The sequence below is a fragment of the Cyphomyrmex costatus genome, unplaced genomic scaffold (assembly GCF_001594065.2).
Source record: "Cyphomyrmex costatus isolate MS0001 unplaced genomic scaffold, Ccosl1.0 scaffold51, whole genome shotgun sequence".
Taxonomy (NCBI): domain Eukaryota; kingdom Metazoa; phylum Arthropoda; class Insecta; order Hymenoptera; family Formicidae; genus Cyphomyrmex; species Cyphomyrmex costatus.
Window position 1 is genome coordinate 154,269 of NW_017279354.1, and position 25,596 is coordinate 179,864.

Genomic DNA, 25,596 nt, shown 5'->3' on the forward strand with positions numbered 1-25,596 from the left:
TTTTATTTTAAAATTTTCTCTTCTGTACGAGTCTTTAATATAATTACGTTCCTCAAATTATTAGAGGAAATTTTCAATCAGTATAACTCTAATTATAGAATTCCTTTCTTTGTGGATTACGTTATTTCTTTTAAGACCATAAGTTAAATAAATACAATCCATTTCTAAAATTATAGTGTTTGTAATATTGAGAACAAAAGCGACTGGTGATTATGGCAGGAAAAGTGATGAATGTCATTTGAAACTTTTACGACTGTAATCTTTCAAATATTTTTATATATCTGGTAATTATTATAATTTCATACCATAGTTAAGTTAAAACAGATTAGAAATATGAATCAGAACTCAAATTATCATATAAAGTTGGTTTCTGTTACTTATTAATTATTAGTTAATAAATAACACAGATTTAAATTGCATTTAATGGAATAGTTATTAATTGTAAATGCAAAATAATCTCATATATCTTGTGAATTATTTTAATTTTTTATTCTCTCTCTCTCTCTCACTCTCTCTCTCTCTCTCTCTCTCTCTGTCTCTCAACAAAATAAAAACTTGCAGTAGTATGTAGGCTATTATTTTTAATCGATTGCTTTTTATCACAGGATTGGCAATTTAACTCGTATTTTATTGAATTATTTACAATTACACGTCTATATTATCTCCAATTGCCATTTTTACTTTTAAATTTGTACAATATACAAGTTTGTATATACGCAAAAACGTTTTTTGAATTATTAGTGGAAATAACGAATTACTTTATGTTCAGTCAGTGAGTCCTATTGTTTTCTCCTCATCATATTTCTTCAAAGATTTGAAAATCAATTAAATGAGCGCAATTTATTTCCATTTACTTAGAATATCTAATATGTGTAACCACCACGTCGTGTATATAATATTTTCATGAAAGGCAGGAATTGTGGTGAACATCTGGTCACTTCTTTCTTACCTATAATTTTGTGTTAAAAAAAATTGTATAAAAAAGAACTGTCTCGCAATAAAAGCTTTTTTTGTATTATCTTAGCTGTACAATATCTTCATTACTATACGGTCAAAGAATTATACGTTATTAGACTGTTTATGGAATTATCGTATAATAAAATTATGAACTCTGTTTCGTCTTATCGTCATACTGTGCAACGTACGTATAATAGCGATTGATCCATATTGAGTGGGGACGCACCGTGTGGGGATACACTTGGAGAAATGGACAGTGCTCTCTTATTTCCTTCTCAACTAGAGTACAGAACAAATGTGTCGAAACTAAACTTTATTTTCTCATTTTCTCACGTTTTTAAAATTATTGGCAAATGATTACATCTAGTATTAGTCCAGCGTTGAAAGTTGGCCTCCGATTTCTTGGCATGTGGCCAGGTGATTCATACTCTACCATTCATTGGCTGAGCTTTATGTTGAGCATGTTGATTTTACAGTACTTCCAATATTTGTACATATTTGGTCACTTAAAGATGAGCGAGTTGTCAAATCTGGTTGACGGTCTGATTGTGGCTTTAGATTACAGTTTGACGTTATTTAAATTGACCAGTCTGTGGGCATATCGTCGGTAAGATAACATGCATCATGTAATGGTTCAGCTCTCTCTCTCTATGCTCTACAACTATAATCAAGAAACCAGACTGTCCCTTAATTCCTTAATATTAATTTTCTAAGAGGATTCTCTCTAGTGGAAGTGACTACTGATATATAAATCATAATTCAAATATTGAAATATATGTATAATATTGATTGTTTTATAAAAAAAGTGTGTGTGTATATTGTGATTATTTAAAACATATCACAAATTAAAGTAACATATTGCAGAGTTTTTCATAAAATCTTGGCTGCTATGGATAATGATTGGCGCGAGTGCATCAATGTGGATAAGCATTTGTATTTGATGACTGTTAAAGCGAATGTAGCACATTTCACGTCTAATATTTTATTGAGTGTTAATGCGGTCGTCGCAGTACTTTACCTCTTAGGCGACTACGTAATTCATTTCGTATTCTTGATTGAAAATGAAAATGATACTTTACGGCAGCTTCCTATAAAAATACAATTTCCCTTTGAAGTTCAACAATCGCCAACATTTGAGTTTCTCGTTGTAACATTGTTTATACATGTGGCAATACATGCATGCACAATTGCTATTCTAAATGGATTAATCTTGACTTTGGTAATGCATATTTGTATATAAATATCATTTTATGATTTATTATGTAATTAATTTATTTATTTATAACGCATTGTAAGCACAGTCACATTAAAATTTTTCTTAATTATATATTTTTATCGTTGAATTGTATATTATTGTGTATAAAACATTTTAAAGAGTATTATATTAAAGTCAATATTAGAAAAATTTAATTATAATATCTGCACAATACATTTTTTCGTTATTATAATAAGTATGTAAACATAATAATATTATTTTTATTGTATTGTTATTTATTTTTACTGTATTTGAAATATTTTCTTCAAAAAGTCCTTTACGTTATAATTATAATTTTTTTATGAGAATGCAAGTATATTTTAGGTACTTCATGTAAGCGGACAAATTGATATAATGTGTCATGAATTCAGAAATATTCCTAAAGTACCTTTTCTTCATGAATCTTCCGAATCTTTATTTGGATTACTGATTGAGAAGCATAATAAAATTATTTTATTTTCCAAGAACATTGAGACACTCTTCTCTTTTATTGCATTAATGCAAGTTGTTTGGAATACGTTAGTTATTTGCTGTTTAGGATTTATTATCGTGATTGTAAGTACTATAATATACATGCGCAATGATTGATTATACGTATTCATTTTTCTTTTTTATAATTCGTTGAATTAGTCTATTTATAACAAAACTGGGATTTTCGTGTTAGTGAAAACTATTTCTGGTTACTTCGTTGTAATGATTGAAGCCTTCGTAATTTGCTTTGCCGGAGAATATCTTAGCTTAAAGGTAAATATTCAATACATAATAAATCGTATCTTACAAAAGCTTTTAATCACACAATTATATTAATGTAATAATAAAAATACGATGTTATTTTTTAATAAAAATATTTAATCTTTAGCATCAAGATATCATTTAAGAGAATTTTCCCAATGAAAATGTTTTTTATTATATATTATAGTATAATACCAATAATATTTATTTCTTCAATGAATAATGACGTTTCAAAACAAGTAAAACATTTCAAATTTAATTTAATTTTACTATTTTTTTACTATAATTTTTTTATTTCTTTTAATATTTTCAAATCTATATATAACATTTTTTTAACATCGACAATAATATTAGAAAAACTACTGTAAAATAAATTAAACAATTAGATATAAAAGGAGTCGTTGCGTTTGCATTATTTTTAGGGTAAATCAATCGCCAATGCAATATACGAATCACTATGGTACGATATGCCATCAAATGAAAATAAAATTATAGTATTTATAATAATGAGGTCTCAAAAACAACTAGCGATTACGGCAGGAAAAATGATGGATATGTCATTGGAAACATTTACTCGTGTAATTTTTTAAATTTTATGGATATTTAATTATCACCAAATAATTTTATGTATATTTTACTTATTATTTTATAATCTACTATTATGTGTGTATGTGTGTGTCTTTTATGATTAAATATAATTTATAATTCCAACTTTATTCCTTAACTTGTATTTTTTTTAGATTATGAAGGCATCAGCATCGTATATATCCGTTTTAAATGCTATGTATTAATATCAACAGAAGATATCAGCATGTATTTATTTGGTGCAATTATAATATAATCAATAATAAGCGATAAGTAAAAAATATTTACAAGAAATTACGACTTAAATTATATTGACAACTGTTTCATTAATAACTGTCGATTAGTAAATTACACAACTGAAATTACATTCGTTATATAAAAATATTTAATGTAAATGCAAACAATTTTTTAAATATTTTTAAATAATTTATTATATTGTTACTCTTAAGAGCAATATTTACTTATGTAACACGTCAAGCATTGACTTTTTATTAAAAATTCATATGTATTTGTCTGTATTCTATCGCATGTACCATATTAAAAAAATTTTTTTATATAAGATTATATATATAAATACATATAAATATATTATATATGTATGAATATAAACATAAAAATTGCCGTTTAATGAGTGTTTCGCTAATGGTTGCATCCAATTAGACATTCTCAAGTAAAAGATTAGATATTATACATTAGTTTACCATATATTTCAGGACCTAAAATAAAATATGACATCGGCACATCTCTTCTCGCATGCTATCTTAAATACGTCTTGAAAAATATAATGGACCAATCAGAAATTGTCTAAACGATGTCCAATCTCTTAGTTGAGGCTTTCTAGATTTAATATGGAGACATGGATATCATTTCTGTATATTATATACTCTTCTAGCCTATAACAACAGAATTTATAATTTTATAAAAATTTTTTAAAAGAAACAATATAAAATGATTTTTAAATATTTTTTTTTATGTCTTTTCGTATTATATTATCATCCTTACACTAAACAAAAATTAAAAGAAAGAAACATTTATGTACACAATGGTCATATTTTATAGAAATAGTTATATATATTTTTATATATATCATATATATCCTTATATAAATAATTTTTTATTAAGCTTGTGATTAATTTTTATATCTCAGATTTAAAAAAATTTACTTTTGAAACATTTTCTACAAACGAGTTTTGCATAATAATATTTTTTGAATTACTTATCACATTACGCTATTTAATCCAATTAGGAAATTCTGATTTTCTCCTTTTATCATATTTCTTTAAAAAATTAGAGAGATATTAACTTATTTTGTATATAAAATAATATGACATAATCGACTGTATCTTTGTTAATATTTGAAATTTCGTATTCGGATTAAAAATTTTACATTTTTAAGACACAAACTATCGATTTAAGCAATAAAAAATTGTTCGATTTTTTGAAAGTTTTCAGGGTAGACTAACCCCTCAATAATTTAAAAACAATTTCCTACATCAGCAATAGTTATTCGTAATCAAAAATAATTTTAATCATTTATAATGGTTATTCATGGTCAGAATCGCTTTAAGAGAAAATTAATTGTTATGCTACAACTTTTTTTACTTTGGTTATAATAGTTACGGTTATAATAGTTACCTCTGATAATTTTCATGTAGTATTAGACATTTGTTTCTTGTTGTTGGAATTACGTTGCCAAAGAGACAGAGCTACAAAAAAAAAGAAATTGACGCGTATCGAACTGTTCTTTTCCTGTTTCTGGAATATAATAACATTGCTACTTTACATTCGAAGTATAAGTTATCAACCTGTTTATAAAATTATGGTATATGCATATAATGAGTTCTGTCTCGAATTATTGTCGTGTGCTGTACGACGTATAATAGCGATTGATCAATATTCACCTGAATAGAGACACTTGTGGGGTTATACTTAAAAGAATAGATGATACTTTTTCATTTCCATCTCAACTACAGTATCGAACAAATATATAAAAACTAATCTTTATTTCCTTAAATGTTACAAATTTATTGATAAATGGTATTCAGAAGTACTGTTAGCCCAGTACTAAAAATTGGTCTCCAAATGCTCGGTATTTGGCCGTGTGTTTCGTATTCTACCGTTCATTGGTTAAGTTTTATGTTAATCACATTAATCATACAATACTTTCAGTATTTATACATTTTTGAACACATGAAGATTAGCGAGCTTTCGAATCTCATTGATTGTTTAACTGTAACTTTCGATTTTAGTTTAGCATTATTTAAATTGATTGGTCTGTGGATACATCGTCGGTAAGTATTTATAATTACACAATTGCAATATGTAATAATTTAATTTTGCTCAAAAACAAGTGTCGTGTTCAAAAACAAGGTTTTATTTTAGTTTCTAAACACATTGTTAATGCGACTTATGATAACCAAGAATAAATATTTAATAGTAAACTTTACAGTTCGAGATTGTTGATAAACACAACACATTCTTGTTCTCTTAAAAAAGGTGCAACCTTTCTCTCTCTCTATAGGAAATTTAATAAATTAAAATAACATATTACAGAATTTTTCATCAACTCCTGGTTGCTATGGATAATGACTGGCACGAGTGCATCAATAATGATCAGCATTTGTATTTGATGATCATTAAAGCTAACATATCGCATCTTGTTTGCAATGCTATATTGAGCATTATTGCAGTTGGTTCAGTAGTTTATCTCTTAGGCGATTATGTAAATCGTTTTATATTTTTAAATGAAAATGACAACATAACTTCACGGCAGCTTCCCATAAAGATACAACTTCCCTTTGAAACTCAACAGTCGCCGATATTTGAATTTCTAGTTATAACAATATTTTTACTTGTACTGTTACACGGATTCACGCGTTGTACTTTAAATGGATTAATTCTTACTTTGGTAACTTTTACATTTTATTTCTAATCTTTAAAATTTTTATTTTTGACTAATTTTTTAGTAAACATTAATTAATGGTGATATAACATTAATTTTATAATTTTACATTTAATATAACTGTTATGTACAACATGTGTTATATTGTACTTATATTATTGAATGTACAATTATGAAATTTTAATATTATATTACTGTTAGTTGGCGTTTACTAGGTTAAATGTAATAAAGCAATTTGTGAAACAAGATTGTATTAAATTATTGATACTATACCGAATTAAAATTTTATATTAAATAATTTGTGCAATATTGATGATAAATTGTTATATATTTATTTGATAGCTTGTATAATATGTCTAATTAATGCTTGTGTTAAGAAAATTAAATATTACGAGAAAAATTTTCTAACTGATGAATATACTATATAAGAATATATATATATATACTATAAGTATTATATATATATATACATAAAATGTTTATTCATTATATTCAAAATACATTTTTTATAGCAAGAATCTTTTTCATATCTAATAATTACGATTTTTTAAAAATGTAAATATGTTCCAGGTGCTTCATGTAAGTGGACAAATTGATATAATGTGTTATGAGTTTGGAAGAATTTCTAATAAGAGTGTGTTTCATCATAAATCTATCGTATCTTTATTTGGAACGCTGATCGAGAGACACAATAGAATTATTTCATTTTCCGAGAAGATCGAAGAACTTTTCTCCTTTATTGCGTTAATGCAAGTCGTTTGGAATACGTTAGTTATTGGCAGCCTAGGATTTTTCATGATAATTGTAAGTTTTATAATATTGTGTAATAATTGATACATAATATTTATTTTTTTGTTCAAATTAGTCAATTCATAACGAAACTGTTATCTTCGTGTTGATAAAAACTATTGTTGGTTACCTTGGCATAATGGCTGAAGCTTTTATTATTTGCTTTGCCGGAGAATATCTTAGTCTCAAAGTAAGCATTTAAGTATTTAAGATTTTATTTTTTTAAACATTAATATGTATTATACATATTATACGTACATACAAAATTTTTCGATTCATATAATTAACTTACTATAATGAAATACCTAGCGTTGATTCCTAACGATAATAAATATTTTGATATATTACGGTGCATACAATATTTTAGACATAAATAGGAGAATTATTTAAATATAATAATTATTGTAAATATAATTATGCAAAAAACTTTGCATTTGACACTATTAGCTTTTAGGGTAAATTAATTGCTAATGCAACATACGAATTGCTGTGGTATAATATGCCGTTAGGTCAAAGTAAAATGTTAATACTCGTAATAATGAGATCTCAAAAGCGACTAATGATCACAGCAGGAAAAATGATGGACATGTCATTTGATACTTTTACGAATGTAATTAAAAAAATTTTTGGATTACTTAATTTTTAAAAGATTATTTCGTTTTGTTTCTAATCAATTTGCTGCATATGTTCTTTATGTATAAATATAATTTATAGATTTAAATAAATTTTTCTATTTTTCTATTTTAGATCATAAAAGCATCAGTATCATATATATCTGTCATGAATGCTATGTATTAATACAAATAAAAACGAAATATACATTTGTGGCAATCATAAATTTTAAAAGTAATTATTGTAAGTTAATTAGTAAAACAATATTGAGAATAAGTTTAGAATTAAGTTGTTATGATTAGTTTATTAATTGTTCTTTATTAATTATTATTTACTAAATTACATAAATTAAAAATTACATTTAATAAACAGCAATTAATACAAATGCAAATAATTTTTTAACTTTGTGTATCATTATATATATTATACGTTCTAGTTTAAAAGAATATTGATGCTGAGTATGTTAGGATGTTTTTAGACATTAATTCTTTACTAGAGAATCGTATATTGAATTCGCGTATAGATATATTCCGTTGGTTATAGGCATATTGAAAACTAAATGTTAATATCCCTAATTACAAACTTTGTACTTTTAAAATTTCTTCCTCAAACGAGTTTTCAGTATGATACCGTTCATAAAATCATTAGAAGAAATTATTCATCATTACACTTGTATTCTGTTGGTTTCCCCTCACTTTATTTCTTTAAACACCAGAGGTTGAACTGCAAGAATATAATTCAGTTTCGTTTGCTTAGAATATTTAATATATAATTAATGTCGTTCTATACAGAATGTAATGGACATTTTTTTCTTTTTGATGGAACTATATTTTCAAGAGACAAGTTTGCAAGAAAAAGAAACTGACAATTACACATCGAGTTGTTCATTCAGAGTTCAACATCTTTATTACTTTGAAAATAATGTACGTTGTTAGACTACCAACAGAAAATTGCACAATGTCCATAAAAAAATTAGCTCTCTCTCGATTTGCTATTATACTACAAAATTCATGGCGATTGATCCATACTTACGCGAGTGGGGATTGTGTACTCCGTGGGGATATATTACTTGGAGAAATTTGTACAATACAGTCTTATTTACTTCTCATCTAAAATATCATACAAATGCTCAAATACTGATCTTTATTTTCTTATGTTTTAAAAATTATTAGCAAATGGTCATTACAAGTACTGTCAGCCCAGCGCTGAAAATTGGTCTTCAAATACTTGGCATTTGGCCGAATGTTTCGTATTCCACCATTCAATGGCTGAGTATTATGTTAAGCACATTGATTATACAATGCTTTCAATATTTGTATATTTTTGAACATTTGAAGATCAGCGAGCTTTCGAATCTTATTGACGGTTTGACTGTAACTTTAGAATATAGTTTGACGTTATTTAAATTGATTGGATTATGGATACATCGCCAGTAAGATATTCTCTATGTAATGGTTTAACGCTTAATCGTCGTGTTAAAAAAACAAGATTTCCTCTCAGTTTCTTAACACATCATTGGTTTTATTTACTATAATTAAAAGTGATATAATATCATCTGGACTTTAGCTTAATTGTTGTTAAATACAAAGTTGATCTCTCGAAAAAATGTGATTTTTTTATCTGAAACATTTGACAGATTAAAATATTATAATATATTGCAGAGTTTTTCATCAAATCTTGGCTGCTATGGATAATGACTGGCGCGAGTGCATCAATATAGATAAACATTTGTACATGATGACAATTAAAGCTAATATAGCACATTTCATTTCTAACGCTTTATTGAGTGTTAATGCGTCTGTTACGATACTTTATCTTTTAGGCGATTATGTAATTCGTTTTGTGTTTTTCACTGAAGATCAAAATGATACTTTACGACAATTTCCTATAAAAATACAGTTTCCCTTCGAAACTCAACAATCGCCGATATTTGAGTTTTTTGTTGTAACTATATCTTTACATGTAATGTTACACGTCAGTATACTTTGCATTTTAAATGGATTGGTTCTTACTTTGGTAACTATGATATATATTTTATATATATATTCTGAATTAATTTGTACGTAACACAGCAATTTGTGAAGATTATAATATATTTATAACTATAGTGGATCGGTCATATTAATATTTTACTTTAAATATATAGAATTTTGTTGTACATAATTTGTTATATCTTCTGTATGTAAAAAATCTGGAAGTATAATTAATGCTCGTGTTCGATAAATCTTGAAATTAATTTTACAAGAAAAACTCTTGAATAAATAAGTATTTTTTATAAAATGTTTGTATTGTATTCAAAATACATTCATTGTAGCACAAAATTTTTTTTAAATAAAGCATTTTTTTATATATAAGCAAAAATTTAAGTATATATTGTAGGTACTACATGTTAGCGGACAAATTGATATAATATGTCATGAATTTAAAAAAATTAAGAGTACTCTTCTTCATGAATCTGTCGTGTCTTTATTTGGAATATTAATCGAAAGACACAATAGAATTATATCATTCTCTGAGAGCATTGAAAAGCTTTTCTCCTTTATTGCATTAATGCAAGTTGTTTGGAATACGTTAGTTATTTGTTTTCTAGGATTTTTCATTATAATTGTAAGTTTCATAGTAAATGTGCAATAATTAACACCGTGTAAATTATCTTTCTCTTTATTGTTTATCGAACTAGTGTATTCATAGTGAAACTGGTGTTTTCGTATTAATAAAAACGGTTCTTTCTTACTTTGCTATAATGGCTGAAGCTTTCATCATTTGCTTTGCTGGAGAATACCTTAGTCTCAAAGTAAGTATTTTATTATCTAACTATTTACGAAATAATGAATTAAAAAAAATTTCTTGGCACTATATTATACAAACCATAAATATATATCTCTAATAAGATTTCAAAGAAATAAATTAAAATAGGTACTTATTCTAATTTATTATAATATTTGTATGTAATATAATCATGATATTATATATATATAATGAAATACATGGTGTTGTTTACTGGGTATAATGTGTACTGAGTATAATATATTAAAGTGCATATAATATTATTCAAAAGCATTGAATTATATAAATAATAACGTTTTCTATAATTATAAATGTTATTTATTTTATAAATATAATATATTTTAAGAGTAATGTCGACATTTCTAATAAAAAAGTTGTTGTAAATTTAAAATATTGTCAGTTAGTTTAATTAGAAATATGTTATTTTATAATAAAATTAAAAATAAAAGAATAGAATTCTAATTACAAATTTTTTTTTACTAATTTTTCTTGTATTTGTACTTCCTTCTAATTGTACTTTCTTTGTTATTTTTTAGTGTTTTCTTTTTTTTTTAATATCATAATATTGGCAACATTACTAATAATAATTAAAGAATGATTTTATTTGAATAAGTAAAATCAATAAATATTACTTTATGCAAAAAGTCTTCACATTTAAAACTATTTGCTTTTAGGGTAAAGTAATTGCAAATGCAATATACGAATCGTTATGGTATGATATTCCGTCTTGTCAAAGTAAAATGATAATATTTATAATAATGAGATCTCAAAAGCGACTGACGATCACAGCAGGAAAAATGATGGATATGTCATTTGACACTTTTACAAATGTAATTTCTAAAATTTCTTCTACATCTAATTTTTTAGAAATTTTATTTTGCTTATAATAAATCTACTTTTTGTGTCCTTCATATATATAAATATGATTTATAGAGATTTAATTCGTCTGTTTCTATTTTTTAGGTCATGAAGGCATCAGTATCATATATATCCGTCCTAAATGTGATGTATTAACAAAAATGTAATATACATTTGTTGAAATAATAACGTCATTAATGAATTAATAAGTAAATCAATTGGTAATAAATTTAAAATTAAATTGTTTTTAACAGGTTATTAGCTATTATTAATTTGTAATTAGTTGATAAATTATATAAACTAAAAGCTTCACTTATTACAAAATATTTACATATTATAAATGAAAATATGTTTGTATTTTCTATTATTGTTAGTTATTTTAATTTTATTATTATTATTATTATAATATTATAATATATTAAATTATATATTTATATTTAACGAATACGTTGGATTTTCAGACATTCACTCTTCATTAGAGAATTGTATATTTAATTTAAGAATATCCGTTGGATATAGGTGGACTTAATTAAAGACATTTGTAATATCTCCAATTGAAAAAATTTTATAAATTTCTTTCTCAAGCGAATATTCTTTATGATAATTTAGTATCATTAAAGGGAATTATTTATTATTACATCCTCATTTCTTTTTTCTTTTTTCTGTTATTCTCCTCCTAATTATTTCTTAAAAAAAAAGCAAAGGTAAAACTGTACACGCACGAATGTAATTCAATTCAATTCGTTTAGAATATCTGATATACATACAATTATCATTGTTCTGTACGTTTTTTTGCTATATACAGAAAGTAACAGACATTTGGTTTTTTTTGTTGGAATTGCGTTGTCAAGAAAGTTTATAAAAAAAAGATAACTGACAATTAGGCATCGACTTGTGCATTCTGAGTTTGAGTCCGATATCTTCATTACTTTCCGTGTATATGTTAGATCATTAACAAAAAATTATAGGATGTCTATACAAATAATAAGCTCTATTTCGATTTGCTGTTATATTACTCACAATACATTGATAAATCCATATTTACGTGAGAGGGGATGAACGACGTGGGGTTGCAATTGAAGAAACTGTTAGTATTCTTTCAGTCCTTTCACAAACCATATAGTGCTAGATAAACGTATCGAGGTTGATCTTTATTTTCTCACAATTTCAATATTACGAATGATAGTCACAAGTACCGTTAGTCCGGCGTTAAAAATCGGTCTTCAACTGCTTGGTGTGTGGCCTGGTGTGTCCATTCCGTATTGGCTAATTTATATATGTAGCATACTAATTGTGCAATACTTCCAATATCTATATGTATACAAGCATTTCAAGATCAGTGAGCTTTCGAATCTCGTCGATAGCTTACCCGCGTCTTTAGATTACAGCTTGACAATTTTTAAAATAATTATTCTTTGGATACATCGTCGGTAAGGTGTCATGTTGCTGCAAACGTTAACTTTATCAAATATTGTTCTGTTTATAACACAAAATAATAATATTATAAATTTGATATTAGTTTCTCATATATGTAACATACGTGTTGATTAAAGCTGTGTTTCATTGCACGCATAATAAGAATAAAAAAATTATTTTATCCTTGTTTAATAGGGGAGTCCGAGTCTCGTTGGCACAAGAGATAAGTTGGCATCGCGTTCAGTTTATGTATCTGTGGCAAAAGAAACAATAGTTACTATAAAATATATCTTTTATAACATAGGTACTTATTCTTAAGTTTCATTTAAATCAAACAAGTATTATAATAAAAAAAAAGAATAATGTAATTCAAGAAGCACGAAGTAGATTTTCGAGCTTTTCAATATTTTGCATTAATACGTTTCAGCTTGAGAAAATAAATCTAAATGACATATTATTAGTTAAAAGAAAAGCTTTTGTTATTATATACGACATGTTATTTTGAGTGATGATAGTAATTTGTTACAATAAAACTATTAAAATCAAATTTATGTGGAGATGGAGTACGTTTACTCATATTTAATGCAACTTATGCAAGGTCAGCATAGGTTCGCATGATTTGCTATTGTTTGCACTTTGCACGTGAAAGTCGTAAGAACAATTTCGATCGGAAACCATTCCGATTTTGTTCCATGATAGGTACCTATAACTTCTCTTACGAGGTTATGTCTTGATATATGTATACTATAGGCAACTTGTCTCATGGTATCTCTCAACTTATCCCTCTATCGGAGCAAGCGGCTGCAATGTAGCGTGTTCGTATTACACTTAATACAAAGAAACTGTACATTTATATACGGAATCGTTTCTAGCTTCAAAATGTAGGAAAAGGTTCTTTCTATCATATTAGCATAGTTTAATCATACTAATCAGTTATTTAAAGGACTTAATGCTGAAATTGTGAAAGCATGCAGTGCCAACGAGATCTGATTTCCCCTACTCTGCGAGCAACAAGGATAATGCAATATCTCATACGCATTACGCGTTTAACGGAACGCAACCAAAATTTTCTCTAAACAAAAAGAATCTTAATACAATTAATGTTTATACAGTTTTGTATAGACAGTATCATCTTTATCCCAATAACTGTCCAATAAAATAACATATTACAGAGACCTTTATCAACTTTTGGCTGCTATGGATAACGATTGGCATGAATGCATTGATACCGATCAGCATTTGTATGTGATGACAATTAAAGCCAATATGTCACATTTTTATTCTAATGTTCTGTTTAGTATTTATACAACTGCCGGGATGTTTTACCTTTTAAGCGGTTATGTAGTTCGTTTTATATATGGAACTAAAGATTACAATGATACTTTGCGGGAGTTTCCTATCAAAATACATTTTCCTTTCGAAACTCAGCAATCACCGATTTTTGAACTGCTAGCCGTAACTTTATTTCTACATGTGATGTTAAATACGTGCACGGTTTCTATTTTAAATGCATTAATTTCTACCTTAGTAAGTTTTATTTTATAAATTATTGTTTTGATGTTTCATGAAAATCATTTATCTGCATGTAATATTAGTAAAGAGAGACACTTCAGAATAAATACTTTTGAAACTTTTACGAGTATCTTCTTCAAAAGTACTAAAGGATTTGCGGGTTATCGTTGTGTCGTGATGCATTGCTAATGCCAACTAAACTTTTGTTTTGAGGTGCCACAAAGGGTTTACGGGTTATCGTCATGTCGTGATCCATTATTAAGACCAAAGTTTTGCGAACCTTTCCATTCACTTCATTAGGACAAGAAGCGCACTGATAAAGTGAACGGCATGGTTGACGAAATGTTACCATTAGCAATGGATCGCATGGAGATAATCAGCAAACTCTTTGACACTCAAAACAAAATTTAATTTTTAACATACACTTCGATATGTAAAATTTATATAGGTATACGAATTATGACGTGTTATATACAAACTTAATTTTATTATAAGATTTTATATCACTGTCAAAAAAATTTAATAAGGACCGTGTCGATTATCGGTAACCAATTGTAAATTTTCCGTTCATGCCACATTGAACACTGGTAACCGATATAATACAAAATTTTATATCCTTATACTAAAAATTGCAAAATTTTAGCATTAGAAAAAAGAAAATGTATAGCTAAATACAGCATGAATGGAGGGATAAATAAAATACTCTCGGCACTTAATGTGTTAATTAGATAATACTGATAAGCGCGCGCGCGCAATGCGTTTTATACCAAGCAATTCTTTATAAATATATATATATATATATATATATGTGTGTGTGTGTGTAATACTTCTTAAATTCGGAAATTTGAAAACGATGCAGAAATTTATGTACCTATATACTTTAGGTACTTCATATAAGTGGACAAATTGATATATTATGTCAAGAATTTAAAACTATCTCTGCAAAAGCTCTTCCTGATAAAACTTCCACATCTACATTAGGGATATTGATTGAGAGACACAACAGAGTTTTTTGGTTTTCTGACAATATCGAAAATCTTTTCTCCTTTATTGCCTTAATGCAAGTTATATGGAATACCCTAGTTATTTGCAGCCTGGGATTTATTATTATAATTGTGAGTAGCAACAAATTTATTGTGATTAATATTACAGTTAATGCATATATTTGGTTTTATTATTGATCAATATAGTCGTTTTATACTGAGACTGGTGTCACAACAATATTAAAATCCATTTTTGCTTACCTTGCTGTAATATTAGAAGTTTTCATCTTATGTTTTGCTGGAGAATATCTCAATCTAAAGGTTAGTAAGTATTTAAAAATTATTAATTGCAAGTGTAAAGCAAAATGCTTATAAAATAAAGATGTTATATTTATAACATTTATAACATAATCACAAATAGACATTTTTATAATGGAAAATAATAGAAAAGTGTAATGTGCTTATTTTTTTTGTGGGTATTAGAATTCTTTTATTTATAACAGAACTTGAAAATATATAAGATTATTGGTGATACATATTGGTCAAATATTAGCATGTGTCAGGAATACATCAATATCACGCCAATAAAGTGGATGAGATTACAATTTTGCTAAAAGGAAGTGATACTAAAAAAGAAACTGAATTTTTGTAATATGTATTATAATATTCTATTTTTATATTTTAAATGTCTTTAATGCTACTTTTTGTAATACATATCTACACTGATTCTATTTTTCCACAATAATATTTATCCACGATATATATTTACTTTACTTCAAAGCTTTTTTTCAAAGCTTTATAACTGTAAGAAATTAGAAGCATTGTCATTATTTTTATTATAAATAAGATTTTCCAACGATATTTGATTTAATAAGAAACTTATTATATTGTTATTTTTTATATCTTTGCGTTTTTTTACAGAGTGAATTAATCGCTGATGCAGCATATGAATCATTTTGGTATGATTTATCGTTGAATCAAAAGAGAATTTTAATGTTTATAATAATGAGATCTCAAAAACAACTCATGATCACGGCAGGAAGAATCACAAGTTTATCTTTAAGCACATTTACGAGTGTAAGTTTTTGGAATATCTTTCTAAATAGTTGAATAAAATATTTTGATATTCAATAAAAATATATGTATGTACTGAGGAGCAAAAATGAATCGCTTTTTTGAAGTAGATAGGTGTAGATAAGCGTGTCATCCACAACTTATAGATAATATTTATACACCTATCTACGCCAAAAAAAGAATTTTACTTTTGCTCCACAGTGAACGTGCATGTGTTTGTAAATTAACTTTCTTAACATCTTTTAGATCATAAAAGCATCAGCATCGTATATATCTGTCTTACATGCAATGTATTAATATTAAAATTAACAACAGTGATTAAATGAAATTGTAGTATCATTTAAAATATTAATATAGATATATTGTTAATAATTATTATTTTAGTATTTTTTTTACTTCCTAATCGACTGCGTAATTTGTTTTATTATTTTAACTAAAGATTACAACTTTACTTTATAACAGCTTTCTATAAAAATATAAATTCCCTTTGAAACTATAAAATAAAGTAAATTTTTATCTGTTATTACTGATTATTATATCGAGCAACACACAATTTAATTTTGATCAAAAGATTCTCAAATAATAGTGTAACATTAAAACTAACTCCATATACTTATCGTTTTGATGATTATACGACTATTTATTTTGGATTTTTACTGCATATTTGTTGAAACATAGATAATATAAACTAAATAGTAAAAAGATGCTGAAATAAATTCAAAATTAAATGTTTATAAACAAATTATTAATTTTTATTAGTTATTAATAAATTCTGTATATTTAACAATTACATTTTATATAAAGCAATTAATATATATTATATACTAATTATTTTTTGTTTTTGTATATTATTATTATATTTCGTATTATATATTATATTATCTTACATAAAAGAATATGCTGTTATGAAATACGTTGGATATGTTGATCCTTTATTAGAGAATTGCATTCAGTTTGTAGAGACATACAGTTATATTTAAAACTAAATGTTTATAACAACTTCAACTGAAAACTTTTTATTTTTGAAATTTCTTCCTCAAGCGAGTTCTGTGCATGATAACATTACTAGAATCATTAAAGGAAATTACACCTCACTGTATATCCCATCCATGTTTCTCCCCTCAAATTATCTCTTTCAAAACCAGAGGTAGAACTGCAAGAATACAATATAGTTCCGTTCTCTTAGAATGAAATCTAATATATAATTAATTGTTCTGCTATATATTTAACGATTTTTATGATGTGCAAAATGTACTAGACGTATTGTTTCTTTCTATTGATATCGCGTTGCCAGGAGACGTTTGCAAAAAAAAGGAACATTAATAATTACGGATCAAATTATTCATTTAAAGTTCATAAGTTTGATTTTTTACTTTGTTACCTTGCACACATTACATTGTTGAACTGTCATCAAAGACAATTATAAGATGTGTATATAAATCATAAGCTTTATCTGGATTTGCTGTACTGCACAATACGTGGCGATTGATCCATTGCGTGTGTGGGGATGTACTCTATAGGGTTGCAATTGATGAAACTGCCAGTGCACTTTCAATTTTTTTTCAAACTGGAGTATAAATGTTCTAATCTTTATTTCCTCGCGATTTCAATACTGTATGCGAATGACAGTTACAAATACCGTTAGTCCAGTGCTGAAGATTGGTCTTCAATTACTTGGTGTATGGCCGGGAATGTCCACCTTATATTGGAATATCTATCATATAATTAATATACTTTGTATACTGACTTTACAGTATTACCAATATCGATATGTATTTGAACACTTCAATATCAGTGAGCTTTCAAACCTCGTTGATAGCTTAACAGCGGCTTTAGCTTTCAGTTTAATAATTTTGAAAGTAACCAGTATTTGGATGCATCGTGGGTAAGATGGGTGTCACAGCAAATATTAGTTTTACTTAATCTCGCTCCGTTTCAGACATAAAATTATTAGTTCTTGTAAACTATCGATTAGATTTTACAAACGGTACATAAATATGCAGTATTATTTTTAAATATGCAGTGTATCTCATTGTCAGTTTTCTCTAATTTTAAATCTTTATTTGAGTAACGAAATTTATAGAATTTTACAAAGATTATATTATATCTATACTATGTCTTATTTATTTCATCTGTTTAATTAAAGTAATACATTGCAGAGTTCTTCATCAACTCCTTGCTGCTATGGATAATGATTGGCGCAAGTGCGTCGAAATTGATCAGCATTTGAATGTGATGACAATCAAAGCTAATATATCGCATTTTTATTCTAGTGTTATGGTCAGTATCAATATACTAGCTGCGATAAGTTACTCTTTGGGCGGTTATGCGATTAGTTTTGTGTATCTACCCGGAGATCATAATAATACTTTGCGACAGTTTCCTATCAAGGTACAATTTCCCTTGACAACTCAACAATCGCCTATTTTTGAGCTGCTGGCTGTAACTCAATTTCTACTTATATTATTCAACTCGTACATGCTCTCTATTATAACTGCATTAATTTCTACTCTGGTAAGTTGCAATCTTATAAATTAATTTTTTTTTTTTTCATAAAAAATGTTGAACGGAATGTAATGTCAGAATAGATTTTAGAATAAAATTTAAATTTCAATATTACTTTTTGCTTGATGAGTAATATTTATAGTTTTATACGAATTATATGTTATGCGTAACTTGATAATATAATAAAATATTATAATGTGCAGACAAATTTTAATAACTTTTATAATTTGAATATTATTTACGAACGTACTGCGTTTCTCGATTTTTCCTTTATACCTAATGTTTATGCATGCATAATATATCTATACTTACGTGATATTTCATATTTTTAATATATATTATTAGAACATTTCTAGAAATTTTAACATTTTAGGTGCTTCACGTAAGTGGGCAAATTGATATATTGTGTCAAGAATTCAAAACTATTTCTGCAAAAACTTATTCAAATAAAACTTCCACATCTACATTAGGTATACTGATGAAAGGCACAATAAAGTTTTCTGGTTTTCTAACAATATCGATAATCTTTTCTCCTTTATTGCTTTAATGGAAGTTGTTTGGAATACTTTAGTTCTTTGTGGTCTGATATTTATTATCATAATTGTGAGTATAAAAAAAAACCTGTGATAAGTATTATACTTAATTTATTTGATTTTATTGTTTACCAAAAATAGTCCGTTCAAATTGAGACCGGTGTCAGCGTAATAGTAAAATCCGTTTTTTCTTATCTTGCACAACTAGTGGAAATTTTTATTTTATGCTTTGCTGGAGAATATCTTAAGCTGAAGGTTAGTAAAAGATTAAAAAATTGTTAACTTCATATTAATATGCAATATGGTTATGGTGAAATATTTATTTATATGATAAAATACATTATAATATATATAATATATATATATATACATATGTATATATGTAATGCATAATAGTGACATGTATAACATATAATAATAAAAATTACATCTTTTAAATATAAAATAATATAGAAATGATATCCAATGCTAATTAATTAGACGTTTTTTCATGTGTATAAAACCTCTTTTTTTAAAAACACAGAGATGGATGTGAATGTGCCTTTATAATATACATATATCGTTATTTTAAATTAAATTCTAATCTAAATGTTTAAAAATGCTATTTTAAAGCACGAATGTATTGCTTCTACTTTCACAATAAATAATATATATCATTTTTATTTCAACTTTTCATTTTTATGCAAGAATAAACAAATTAAAATTAAAATTTGTGTAAAAATAGTTCCATTGATATTATTTATACAAAGACTTCTTACATATACATATAATAAGTTACGAGAAACGTCGATTTGTTATAATCCATACACTTTTTCTATTATTTTCAGAGTAAATTAATTGCCGATGCAGCTTACGAATCACTTTGGTATGATTTACCGTTAAATAAAAAAAAGATTATAGGGTTTGTAATACTGAAATCTCAAAAACAACTTATAATTACAGCAGGAAAAATTACAAATTTATCTTTGGAAACTTTTACGAGTGTAAGATTTCGGAATAACTTTTTAAACAATTAAATATAAATTTTAACATTTATACAATAAAAAGTATATGTGTGCAAATATATGTTTGTAAATTAATTTCTAAATCTTTTTAGATAATAAAAGCATCAGCATCGTACGCATCTGTCTTACGTGCAATGTATTGATGTGAAATTGCTGTATTATTAGTATATATACGTTAATATAAAGAAATTATTATTACCAATTACATTTGTATTTTTCGTTTTTAACAACTACATAATTCGTTTTATATTTATAACCAAATGTTACAACATAACATCAGAGCAGATTTTTTGCTTTTTATAGAGATACATTTCCCTTTGAAACTTAACAATCACCGACGTTTGAGCTTCTTGTGTAACAATATTTGTGTATATACATGAATATGTGTGTGTGTGTGTGTGTGTAACGTTACATCTATGTACTTTAATATTCTAAATAGACATTTTTTCTGCTTCGGTAAATCTTATATTTACCATATTTTTATTAATTTTAACAAATTGTATCCATTATTATAATGTTACAGTTTAATACATCAAAGGAAGTTATAATGACGTTTTCTCTCTCTTGTCTCTTTAAAAATTCACGATCAATGCCATGAACACAATTAATTTCCATTATCAAGAATATCCAAGATGCAAATAATTGCATCTTAATAAACTTTCAATTGCCGTATGTTCAACAATAATGACAATATATAAAAAATGATACACATTCGTTTTTTTCTGACTTATATTATCGTCATTATATTACAGTACATACTCGTATTTTTACTTAAAAGAATATTCTTACGGAAATTGTAGCTTATTTCCAGATATTGATCCTTTTTAGAAAATCGTACTCAGTACGTATAGATATATTCTGTTGGATATAGACATATTTGAAACTAAATGAACGTCTCCAAATAAATAATTTTTTATTTTGAAATGTCTTTCTCAAGTGAAGAATATAATAACATGTTTCCTATGCTATATAACTCGTTATATCGTCCCTATTCTGTTGTTCTTCCCTCACATTATTTTTTTAAAGACAAGAAGTAAACGAATATAATTCAGTTCCGTTCGCTTAAGGTACAGAACATATAATTACAATCGTTTTACTATAAGTTTAATTTTTACTATACGTATGTACAGAACGTAGACATTTATTTATTTTTCTATAGAATCACGTTGCTAAGATACAAGTTAGTAAAAAAAAGAGAATAGATAATTGTACACATCAAATTATACACATTTAGCGATCATATCTGATGTCATTGTTTCTTTATACACAGATATTAGACTACGTTGTTAAACTATCATCAGATAATTATGAGATGTCCGCATAAATAATGAGTCTCTATCCCGATTTTGCTGTTATATGCGTTACATAATGGCAATTGATCCATATTTACGCGAGTGGGGATGGACTGCCCTGGGGTTGCTCTTGAAGAAACTGTCAGTGTTTTTTGAGTTCTTGGCTTATCGACTCCGTGGCTGAAGTCGGGATCATTCTCTTGCGAAGAAGAAGAAGCTTTCTGAATTAAAGCTTTCTTTCTTAAACCAGAGTGCCGGACAAATGTACCAACACTGATCTTTACTTTCTTGTGTTCTCAATACTGATTACGAATGATAGTTACGAGTACTGTCAGTCCGGTGCTGAAGATCGGTCTTCAGATGTTTGGTGTGTGGCCGGAGGTGTCGCAATCCATTCCATATTGGCTACTTTATATATTTAGCATACTGATAGTACAGTACTTCCAATATCGATACGTGTACGAGCACTTCAAGATCAGTGAGCTTTCGAATCTCGTCGATAGTTTACCCGCGGCTTTAGATTACAGCTTAACAATTTTGAAAGTAACCAGTCTTTGGATACATCGTCGGTAAGATGTATCGCTGTAAAAATTAACTTCTTCCATTTAATTTAAGACATAAAATTATTAGTTATTAGTACGCACATAAAAAAAATTTAAATTATAATAAGTAAATTTAATAACTTGGTTTCCAATTCCTTAAATCACATATAATATTTTTATTAACTTAAGATTTAAATATTATTATTGTTATAGTGTAAATCATTTAAACCGAATATTATATTATTTTTACGTATGTATATTATTTTTTATTATACAAATATATATACACACAATATATTATATATAATATCTATTATATGTTGTGTGTGTATCATCAGTTAGATTTTATGATTATGGAACATGTCTTATAATTGGCCCAATTAGAATAATGCATTTACAGAGTCATTCATCAGCTCCTAACCGCTATGGATAAAGATTGGCAAGAGTGCGTCAATATTGATCAACATTTATATGTAATGACAGTCAAAGCCAGTATATCACATTTTTGTTGTAATATTATGTTCAGTATTAATACAATTGCTGCGGTGATTTATCTCTTAAGCGGTTACGCAATTCGTTTTATATATCTGTCAGGAGGTTACAGTAACGATACCTTGCGGCAGTTACCCATCAAGGTACAATTTCCCTTTGAAACACAACAATCACCAATTTTTGAGCTGTTGGTTATAATTCTATTTCTACATGTGATGTTAAATTCGTGCACGATCTCTATTCTGAACGCATTAATTTCTACTCTAGTAAGTCTCACTTTATAAATATTATTATTATTATTTAAACAAAGGTTGTTTAATGGCTTATGACATCAGTATTAACGTAAAAAAAAGCAAAATTTAATTATTAAAATTAGATTTTTCTTGATATATAAGATTTAGTTATACATAAATTATGACACTTGTCATATTTGTTACGTTTTACGCACGTAATTTGATTTTACGGTTAATTAAGATTTTATATCACTTCTATTATAGATAATATAAGATAATAATATAGTAGATAAGTGTAATATTAATTAATTAATTGAATACTATACTTATATAAGTAATCTGCATTTTACATTTCGTTTTTTTTTATATCAATTAACTACTCGTATAAACGGTTCTAATAATTGGAACCTGTATAAAAATGTAAAGAACAAAGTAAAGGGCAATTTGAGAATTATCGATAAATATAAATAAGAAGTCATCACATATAAAAAATTAGTAATATAATTAAGACAAATTCAAACTGCATACATAACATTTTTTGGCTCCTGGATTGAGCCTTCTTCAGATGTAAAAAACTATTGGTACAATAATATAATGCCAGAACTATTAATATAATGGTTTTTTTTTACATCTGAAAAAGGCTTAATCCGGGAGCCGAAACTTGTTATGTATGCAGTTTGAATTTGTCTTAATTATATTACTAATTTTATATAAGTAACAATTTCGTATTTATATTTATCAATGACTCTCGAATTGTCCTTTACTGTATCCTTTTTATTGTTTTGACATCAAGAGCTTTGTTTGTTAGTATTTATTTATAAAAATTTAAGTATACATATTGTATATTTGTAGGTATTTCATGTAAGTGGACAAATCGATATATTATGTCAAGAATTTAAAACTATTTCTGCAAAAATTTTTCCTCATAATACTTCTACATCTACATTAATTGTACTGATTGAAAGACACAACAGAATTTTTTTGTTTTCTGACAAAATTGAGAAACTTTTCTCCTTTATTGCCTTAATGCAAGTTATCTGGAATACTTTTATTATATGCAGTCTAGGATTTATTATCATAATTGTAAGTATTGCATTAAATGCCTTGTAATCAATATTATATTTAATTTATTTGGTCTTATTGTTTATTGAAATAGTCCCTTTATGTTGAGACTGGTGTCATTACAATATTAAAAACAATTTTCACTTATCTTGCTGTAATAGTGGAAGTTTTCATCTTATGCTTTGCAGGAGAATATCTGAATTTCAAGGTTAGTGAGCATGTGGAAATTATCTGCAAGTATAACATTTTTAATTTAATACGAAACATAGATAAAATATTTATTAAACAAGAACAGAACGGCTGTAATATATAAGAGGGGCGTATTTTTATTTTAAATTTTATTTAAGTTGTGCACCTAAATTATGATGCGATGATATTACAATATAATACCGTGTTTGTGCGTCCAAACATTCTGACCAGCGGTTTATCGCTTATGTTTTTTGTCGTGCACGACATTCGAAAATTTGATACGCGACATGACCGCACGTTTACAGTACTATTATACCATACATAGATCCTTTGCTTTTATTTTCTACAATTAACGGTATTATATCTTTTTTAAACATAATTTTTCAAATTTTGTTACTTATAAACATACAATAACAAAAGATTAAGGAAATTTCGATATGAAATAGAAGATATTTACACAGTATTTGTTTTAATGAGGAAGAATTATTAATAACATTATTAATTATTTTTTGTATCATTATTTTCAGAGTAAATCAATCGCCAACGCAGCATACGAATCACTGTGGTACGATTTATTGGCAAATCAAAAAAAGACTATTACATTTATAATAATGAGAGCTCAAAAACAAGTTATGATCACGGCAGGGAGAATTACGAATTTATCTTTGGAAACTTTTACGAGTGTAAGTTCATATATTCTTTTGATAGCTTAGTATATAAGAATTTTATGCATTTTCCAAAAAATGTACATATGTAAACTGATTTTAAAATACTTTTTAGATATTAAAAGCATCAGCATCATACGTATCTGTTTTACATGCGATATATTAATATTAACAAATTTAATTGAAATCGTAATGTTAATAGTATTACTAGTATAATATATTAAAATAGAGATTGTGTTATTATTAAATTGCTTTCTATAAATTAATATTATTATGTATTTTATTGAGTACCATATTATGCTGTTTTAAAATTTATATATGTATTTATAAATTATTGTATCTAGAATTATACACTACTCAACAAAAAATAGGGAACACTTTCGAACACGCTAAAAATTGTCATCAAACGATAAAAAATGTCATTCGACATTCACATAGTGTATTTGAAAAATTTATATTTAGACACTTTCTGTCTATATACTTTCATATTGTTAACGTTGTGTCTTTATCATCAAGTATAATACTATTGTAATACTTTGCGTAGAATATTTCACATTTTAACAATAATAAACAAGTATTAGAGAAAATACGTTAATTACAGCTAGTTCAGATATACG

At 26.5% G+C, this 25,596-nt stretch overlaps 1 protein-coding gene across 1 annotated transcript; it reads left to right on the forward strand.

Moving 5' to 3' along the window:
• Window positions 1–1,310: 1,310 nt before the first annotated feature.
• Window positions 1,311–25,027, forward strand: LOC108778724 (uncharacterized). Its single transcript, XM_018545976.1, has 14 exons — window positions 1,311–1,564; window positions 6,083–6,251; window positions 7,002–7,235; window positions 7,297–7,410; window positions 15,290–15,520; window positions 16,310–16,465; window positions 18,217–18,347; window positions 18,622–18,976; window positions 20,197–20,212; window positions 20,401–20,481; window positions 22,116–22,365; window positions 22,739–22,830; window positions 22,933–23,096; window positions 24,842–25,027. Exons 1-14 carry the CDS (start codon window positions 1,311–1,313, stop codon window positions 25,025–25,027), a joined length of 2,433 nt encoding a protein of 810 aa, XP_018401478.1.
• Window positions 25,028–25,596: the final 569 nt, after the last annotated feature.